The following is a 9,237-nucleotide window of genomic DNA, read 5'->3' on the forward strand; positions in this document are numbered from 1 at the left end:
ATACAGGACGTACAGCTCCGCCTTTCACGTTCTTGCTGTCACATGATCAACTCACAGCTGCTAATCTGCTAACCGTCCCCGTGAAGTTTGAAGAAGGAAACATGTAGGACAACACATATTCAGAATCCAAATTTCAGGAAGAGGAGTCTTCTTCTTCACCCCAGATAAAGAAAAAGGAGATTAAAAGAGCAAGAGACCGGCTTTTAGAAGCGTGGAGGCTACAGTAGCTGTAATACGTACTCTGAACTTCGTGACGCGAGAGAGTTGATTGGGACATATGATCTCAGCGCTAGATGGGAGAAATTCCTACACACTGGACCTTTAAATGTTGTCAACATTGTAAGAGGTTGTCCGGGGTTGCCTGACATTTTGGTGCCCCCTGTTGGTTCTTTTTGTTTTAAAGCACTACAGACTGGAAAATGTAATCTTACAAATAACCCCTCTTCCAATCAGCTGCCTTGTGTTCTCTCTTTTACCCTTCTTTCCATTTACCTCTCATGTATGTATTGTACAGTATGTACCTTTATCACAATAAAAAGAAAATATAATGATTTGTGTCAAGATGTTACTATCGGTTGATATGTTGTTATGGGATTTTTTTAATTACAAAATGTCTGCAGTATATAAACCTCAAATATCCAGTATTGGTCAGACTATTAGAGATACTAAAACATTTAAAATACATATTCCTGCACAAGCGATGCTGTTAGTTTTGGCTCTGCCTAGGGAGGTTCTCCTTCAATTGGCCCATAATATTGTCAGTCATGCCTGATTTTGGAATATAAAACTATTTCAGCTCACTGTTGACCGCCTCTGGAGCACATGTAGATGCAGGTATTCCTGAGAGAATCCGCCTTTAAACTGGACTACCATTGACGCCTCCACCACACCTTCCTCTAATCTCCCACCTCTTTCACCTTCCCTCTATTCAGCTGCAGCTTTTCGTGTGGAAAAGAGGATCTAACGTTGAATGTCCTCAGGGACTGCACAGCCTCTCTCAACTCTGTCTGAATAGCATACGACCTGAGGGGGGAGGGGGGAGGGGGAGGGGGGCGGGTTGGTGAGGAAGAACCAGGGACTTGAGCTGGATGAAGATTTACCCGCTCACATAAAACCCTGACGGTGCTGCGCTGTGCTTCAGCTGCGGTACTCACATGCATCAGGGAGTAGTAGGACTGTTTGCCGGTGTAAAACAGGAAGTGGAACGGCCGCCCGTCTGCTCCCCACTGGATAGCTTTAAAGACCGGACAGAAAATCAGTTTACACAATACTCACAATTCAATAAACATTTATAATTTAAAAAAAAAAGTAATCAAGTGCACAGATTACTTACCTCTCTGCCTCGGAAATATTTCCTCTGGATGCTGGAAATAAAAGATTATTGAGAGTTATTATAGACATTTTTAGCTGGGGATTATCTAAAGAGAAAACAATACAAATGTTTTGCTCTCTTTAAGCATTTAAATGTATGTCATTTTAGGTCATGATATCCCAAATATTTATGAAATGTATTATCTATTTAATATCCAGCATTAATTTATTTTAAAGGATGGATAACAACCCGAGGGCCGGGTTTGGACAGATAATTAGAAATGATGTTCCTGTTCGGGTCGGGCTCGGTCACATCGGCGTGATAAGGCACATTTAAAACAGCTTATTATGTAGGTAGCCAATGGGTCTGTTTCACTTGATGCAAAGGATGGTAGTTGTGATTAAAATAAACTTGAAATATTATAACCGTCTTCCTGTGTGCGGAAATTTGTTTATGAAGCTGTGACAACAAAAAAACGTGCATATTAGACTACATTGGGCCTCTCGTGAGCGCCTGTTACTGTGCGCTTGCTGCCCTGTGACCATCTGTTGGCCTTTCCGAATGCCCTCCTACATTTGTTTAATTCAAGCGGGCTTTCCACACAAACAAACGTGTCATTAGTTTGAGAAAAAAAAAGAAGAGATTTTAACTGGACATAAATGACATGAATGACGGAAACAACATATGATGTGAGAAAGCTGCTGAATGTCACACAGGTTACACCAGCCAATAAAAGTAAGATCTGTTTGATAGGACTTCATATCATTAGAAACTAAGAATTCACAGCCTTTCAAGTTTCATGTGAGTCGTACACATGGTAGAAAAGTTTATATGAGTCTAACCCACACAGACGTACTGTACCTTCATTAGGGGCCGGGCTTTCTTCTCAAACAGGCCGGAGGGGAAGAGGTAGGCTATACTCCTCTGTGGGAGAGAAAAGAGAAGAATAAATAACAGGAAGGGAGATGGCAGACCATGACAACGCTGACATGTCCAAACAGCGGAGGTCACACCAACAGACAGTGAAAGTGACAGAAGAAGAGGCACGCAAGCTGCTTGCGGGTTCAAGGAAAGGCGAGCATGATGTGTGTGTGTTTGTGGGTGAATGTGTGTGTGTGTGTGTGTGTGTGTTTGGGTGTTGCTGTAGAGTTAGAGGAGAAAACAAGCAAAAAAAAGGCACAAGTTTCTGGCCTGGGTGACAGTGAGCAGAGGACGCGGTGGACATCCAACAGTTCACTCCAAGTTCATCCTTTGCTCTGTACGTGTGTGTGTGTGTGTGTGTGTGTGTGTGTGTGTTATTCACAGGGCTACAGATGGCACTGTAAGTTTGTGTGTGTGAGAGAGAAGAGAGGGAGACAGAAAGTGTGCTGGCCCCGCCATACTTATCAAGACAGTCTGTTCATCTCTCTCTTCCTCCATCCCGCCATCTTTCCATTCCTTTTCCTCCTCTCTGTCGGTTCAATTAGTGAGGCAGCAGGTGCTGCACGGAGGGAGCAGGTTGCTGCCTTTAAGGTTGTCAAAACGACGGAAAGCAGGAGAAAAAGGGCTGGTCGAGAGAAGTGTGTGTGTGTGTGTGTGTGTGTGTGTGTGTGTGTGAAAACGTGGGAGAGACAGGAAGGAAGAGGAAGAGAAGTTAAAGGATAAAAAGTAAAAGAGGAAAAGGAAAAGACAGGCAGAGAGACGCAGGGAACAGATGAAGACACACCTGTGTGTCCCCCGAGCCTCAGCACAGTATGACAGAGATCCCAGAGGGAGCAGAGACGGAGTGACAGAGACAGGAAGAGTCCAACCGTCCCCTGTAGAAACCGAGCAGCGCCACATCTCAGGAGGGTGTCGAATTGTTACAAATTTCGACGACATGGTGAAATCAATCGTGCTCCATACTGAACAAGCCCAGGGACAGTGGGATACAAAGCCTCAACAGGCCAGCGCCAAAAATCAAGCTAGACGGCCTCAGGAGCTTTTTAAATGCTACAAAACTAAAAATCAAATTCCCACCAGTGATGAAATGATTAGTCGATTATTGCTTGATCGACAGAGCAAGACAGACAAGCAGAAAATCCTAAACATATTTTTCCATGAGGGATGATTAAAAAAAAAAAAGAAATCTTAGAAATGTTGAGAATTAATTTTTTCTTGATCGACTGAAATAATGAGTTAATACTTTTAAAATCAGATCAAATTAAGAGAAAACAACTGGTTTCACCTTGGGCTCTGGGAAATCAAGACAGACATTTTTGGTTTGTCTATTTTCTGACATTTTACAAACAGAAACCTTAATTACTATGTTCCCGTAATAGTCAACTGATTGATTAATGACGACAATATCTAGCTGCAGGTAGGAGTGTGCATGCACACACCCAAACCACAGAGGCCAGGGGCCGAGTTGAAAGTGAGCAGATACTGAAATGAGCAAATAAATAGCGTTCACACAGCAGGGCTCCACTGTCAATCTTTAAATTCCTGTTTACATTTAGATGTCGCTCTCCTTTGAGTCTGACACAAGAAAGTTTATAACTAACTAACGATTATTGTCACTGCCGACTGTTCGGACAAGTACTGTTTCCATTCATTCATTTTTTACTTTACAGAATGTCGTAAAAAAGTGAAAAATGACAGTATTTATAGGTGTCTTGAAATGTCCCGTTTAGTTTTGACCAGCAGTCCAAAATAGGACTGCACGATATGAGGAAAATATCTAATTGCGATTATTTTAACTGATATTGTGACATGATTCACAGCAGTAGAGGAAAGTATAACTTTTGTATCATTATTCTCATTTTCTTTGAAAAATATCAGAACTACAAACATTTAAATGATTAGAGTGTGATTTTGGAGGATCTGTACCAGTTGTTGTAGGATCTGTTTTCCATAGTCTGATGGATAAGATGCGTGGCCCGGGACGTCTCTGCACCACCACAATACTTTATTTCAGAAAGGTTTGACCCATATTTGACCTTTAACTAATACTGCACCCCATTTTGCAATTTCAATACAACTGAGATTGATTGTGCAGCCCTAGTCCAAAACCCAAAGATATTTAATTTACAATGACATTGAACAGAAAAGATGTAAACAATTAATCAATCATCAAAATTGTTCTTGATTTCTTTATTTCTGCACAATGGTTTTTGAAAGAAAGCTGACTGGAAGTCTTACTTTGGCTCAAACTAATCATTGGGTACTAGCAATAGGGTATTTTAATGTTACATTTTTCTTTTTTCAAAAGGCTCAATAACATAACAGAAGTTTTTGAATGACCTGAGTAATTACAATTTTTGTTTTCAAATATATTTCAGTCATAAGAGATATTTATGGGTCTGGGGTCAGTCTCTTGAGTTTTCCTGGGTCTCCATCACTGTCACACCTGAAGAGTCTGGACTCTAAACCTGGGGCTGAGGGATTTATCAGGCGCCTCTCTCAGCACCTCTCCAGTCCTCCCAAATGTTCCCCTTTTCCCTCCACACATCTAGGTTTGGGCTGCTAGCCGTCACTTTGGCTTTCACAGCCTGGCGCTAACAGCTCTCTTCATTATTTGTGAGGGACACTGGGGACTAGGTGAGGGAAAGTGAGAAATCACGCTAAATGGTTGGAGCACTGAGAGCTTTGGTGTCTGCCAAAATCTGCAATAAGCATGCGGGTGTGTGTTTGAGGGCGTTGCTAATATCCCTGATGCAGCAAATTAGCCAGAGGTGGCCCCACCTGCTGGCTGCTGCTGGAGCACCGATTGCTAATCAAGATGATGATGTGAAGAGACCACAGAGCTTTAAAACACAACCCCTCTCCAGCCGTTGTTTAAATGCTTTAACTACTTGTGGCTTTTAAACTCGGTCTCATGAGAGGAGGAGGCTATCTGGGGGTGGGCCGTCCGTCTGACTGCCCCAAAAAAAGTAGACATGTTTATCTGGGACTGAAAATTGAAAAGTTTTGCTTGTCAACATCAACTGTTCAGGAGCACAACAAACAAAGGGCTCTGCCAGACTTTTGGTCCATCTCTAATTCAACAATAGCAACAAATCCTGCTCACCATAAAAGTGTTTCTTATTGACAACAATTTTCATAAAAAGACCAACAATGTCTAAATACTTCCTAACATCCCCATCCTGTCTGTGTCATTTAGCCACAAGCACATTGGTTACTGTAGTAAATATAAATAGGCCACATATATATATTTAAAAAAGGCTAAAACAGCAGGACACTGCTGTGTTTGGAAAGGTTTGACTCAAACAGGAGTAAAGAGTGCATTTCTTGGCGAGTATTTCCAGCGGCGGATCAATCCACATGTGGTGCTTTTTGAGTATTTCCAGCAGCAGGACAGTGTATGCAAGATCAAAATAAACTACTGTGTGTGTGTGTGTTCACCTTAATGAAGGAGCATGTCACCCAGTGACACAGCATGATTCATTGATAGTTTTTGAACAACAATGGTTGGGTTAGTTTTGGTCTTTTCATGGAATTTGTTGACAATAAGAAAAACTTAGTTTTGCCTGCCTTTTCCTTTAAATAGATATATATCAGTTAAAGTGCTAGAACAATTGATTTTTCAATTTGCCCATGTTAACACTTAAAATCAAAATCAAAACAAATATTGCAGATAAAGCTACAAATCACTGAAACCCAAGAATGATTAAATTATGCAAGGGTTTTCTGCATATATTATTTATTAGCCGTGGATGTCATTCTGTGTTGCGTTCTTTTTATGTTTCCCTTCTTTCAGTCTTTCCTCTCTGTAATTGTTTGGCCCTGGGAGACGTTCTTATGTCTCAGTGTATTGTTTGTAATTGTTCTTAATTTCTAAATAAAAAAAAAAAAATGTGATCACAAAAAAAAATAATGCACGGCTGTCTGAACCAATCCATCCTGAATGCAGAACCAATTAAACAATATTAGTAATCTAGAGTTCCTGGATGTGTCTCGCCCAACTATCTATTCCCTAAAAAAACTGTTGTATTTGTCTTTAAATTCTCTTGAGTATCCTTCACAGTATTGGTAGGTTGTCCTCCCCAAAATAGCCCAACTCTAAACGTGCATTTAACATAGAATATCTATTTAGCAGCCTCACTTACGGATCAATTTAGTTGACTTTTGAAACTTTACAGCTGATTTAAAATAAGTTCCATATGCTTAAAAACTTCTTAATTCATACAGAAGCCACTTATCCCTCAAACTGAAGACAGCCAAGCCGGTGGATACGTGAAAGACATGCACGCAGTAAAGCACAACGCACTGTCTCTTACATCTACGTCCTCCTGGGTGAAGTTCTCGGGGTCTTCTCCCATCATGTTCGCCAGGTGCCGTTTCCCGATGTTAAACTCCTCCACCTGCTTCTGGATGAACTCCATCGTGAACTTCTCTGGTCCTGCAGCCGCCAGGTTCTTTCTGTGGAGGGCAGAGCTCACACATATCTGCCTGCTCAGGACCTGAGGAGGAGGAGGACAGCTGGAGCTATTATGAAATATGTAACATTACGCAAACTATGCTTACATGCTAAATATGTGGGGCAGCATCGAGCCGAACTTTACTTAAGAGTTCACTCATTCAAATCATGATTATTTAAAGTCTATAGCATCATAATAAAGCTAAATGCAACGTTGGTTGACTGTTATTTCCATTATCCGTCAAGCAGTTTCGGCTAGCAGAAGCTACAAGAGGATGCTAAGTCAAGGACGTCAGTGTGTGTGCGTTGTAGACAATTTCCATGTGTTCACGTTTGTTTAACATATATTTCTTGTTATTTTATCGAAGTCAAAATCGCACGTTACCTGTCGGCTTAACTGCGACGTGACTGTGTTTAAACTCGTGCTGCAATTCCCACATTTTCCGAAAATCGATCCCACGGTTCGCACGCAGGACGCCGCCATGATTACTGACGACGATGACGTCGACGGCGGAAGTTGTCAGACGTCACAGACATGTGTCATGAATTGTAAAATACAAATTAAAACAAACATTTTGAAATTATAGCCATAAATTCTCCAGGCAATCATTTTTCATAACCTAGTAACTCTTCTTTTATTGATCCATTAAAACTGTTGTTATTCATGTAATACAAAATGCACCAAAATAAAAGTGATATTTCCAAACCCACACCATCACGAACCAAGTTTTTACACAAGTTATGTCACTATATGGTCAGGGGCTTGAAGGTGTTTTTAAGAGTAATATTCTTTATAAAACCTCTCTTTAAACCAAAAACAAAGATAGAAAAAACAGTAAAAAAAATAAAATAAAATCTGCCTCAAAAGACAAATGAGGAAATAGAAAATGGGTAAAGGACAGAACATTATAAAAGTATTGTGTGTGTTCACCTACAATGGCTGCTTCAATTAAGGAGCTTTTTGATCAGTCCACAACGCATCCCAGTGTCACCGCTCATTGAAAACTTGTGTTGTTCAGCGTGTTTATGGAAATTCAAAACATGCTGGCCAAATGGTGCAGTTAAAAGCTAAATCTTTACTTAAACTATTCCTCATGTCCTTTTCTTTTGAGGTTGTAAGTCAACGTTATCCATTGCCTGCATCTTGAATGCTAAAACTACTTAAAACCTATTTGTGTGCAGGTTAAAAATGACTAAATTAACCACTTTCACTATTTTACTATCACAAATGTGCACAAAAAGATGATCAAACAAAAGTATTTTGACTGTTTAATTGATATTGCATTATTCAGAGACCAGTGACTTTGATGATATGTTAAAAGTTCAATGATAATTTAGTGTTTTACTCAACATTTCAGACACTGACATTGCACAATAATCCCAACGGCGCCAGGTTCTTTTTTTTTTTTTTGCAGACAAGCAATTCTTACCAACACACAACTATGTGAAACCACTTTGACCCCAGGGACCCAACAATATTGCATTTGTGAGGCTCTGATGCCCTGTCCTGTTTAATGTCAACTGCATGAGCACCATCTGTCTTACGAGTAAAAATCACTGACAATAGGAGGGGTAGTGTAAATGGATGGATGGATGGGTAAATGTCACAGGATTTAAAGCAGCGGATCCACATGAGTTGTCAGAAATAACACGATGAATGTTTTGCATATGTGGTGCAGTCGGTGCTGGGCAGTGCAGAGACAGATTAACACAGCATTTTGTGTGGATTCCTTAAATAGATGAGCACGAGCTGTCACCTTTGCCAAACTTCTCTTCATTCCTCCATGGAGCGATGATTCAGGGCTTTTTAGGAACACATCTTCTGTACAACCACGGTTTTCCCGTTCTTAATGCTGCAGCAGGAGGTCAAGCGCCTTGCTTAACAACACGTGTACAAGTGTGTCTGTGTACAAGATAAAAGCCCAGGACAATATCCCATGCATGTCTGTAACTCACTGAGGAATAAGTGCATTTGCACCAAACTACATACGAAGCTCCACAAATTGTATGCTCACACTGAGGTAATGCTTGATGGTGGTTTAACACTGCACCAGAAAGAAAGGGTAGGTTCCCTGAGTCATGTGATTACAACACTTGATACAGACTAAAAGAAGAAGCTCAGAATTGGCAAAAACATAAAATTGTCCAGGTGTTTTTATTGTCTAGTAGGCTTTCTATGTCCCTGCAGAATTAGGATATTTTCTAACGGAGATCTGTTTGACTTCTTAATCACTTTTGAATCATATAGTATGATGTCAAAAACACTATCCTGTGTCTTGCAAAGGTATCTTTGTACCCTATAAAACTGAATTTTTATAACATCTAATATGAATTCAATCAGAAGAGACATGTTTGCAGATATGCAAATTAAGTTTATTGTACAGCTCAATAAAATGTACAAAGTTTTTGGTGATTAGACTCCATCGCTATACAAATATTTAGTATATCTATATTCCCCAGATGGAATCTAGACACCGGTGGTGGTGACGAAGGAGCCCGAAGACCAGAAGAGTCTCGGGACCGGTCAGCTGGAGTAGATGACTGGAGG

At 40.5% G+C, this 9,237-nt stretch overlaps 1 protein-coding gene across 1 annotated transcript in view; it reads right to left on the reverse strand.

Moving 5' to 3' along the window:
• The window catches only part of mrps9 (mitochondrial ribosomal protein S9), a 13,490-nt gene extending 6,288 nt beyond the window's left edge, over window positions 1–7,202 (reverse strand). Inside the window, exons 1-5 of the mRNA XM_032506237.1 lie at window positions 7,075–7,202; window positions 6,550–6,732; window positions 2,174–2,236; window positions 1,334–1,364; window positions 1,155–1,234 (exon numbers count right to left, since the gene is read on the reverse strand). Of these exons, the coding sequence (XP_032362128.1) occupies window positions 1,155–1,234; window positions 1,334–1,364; window positions 2,174–2,236; window positions 6,550–6,732; window positions 7,075–7,173 (456 nt within the window). The 5' untranslated portion in view covers window positions 7,174–7,202. The remainder of the gene's footprint in view (window positions 1–1,154; window positions 1,235–1,333; window positions 1,365–2,173; window positions 2,237–6,549; window positions 6,733–7,074) is intronic.
• Window positions 7,203–9,237: the final 2,035 nt, after the last annotated feature.

The sequence above is a fragment of the Etheostoma spectabile genome, chromosome 24 (assembly GCF_008692095.1).
Source record: "Etheostoma spectabile isolate EspeVRDwgs_2016 chromosome 24, UIUC_Espe_1.0, whole genome shotgun sequence".
NCBI lineage: Eukaryota > Metazoa > Chordata > Actinopteri > Perciformes > Percidae > Etheostoma > Etheostoma spectabile.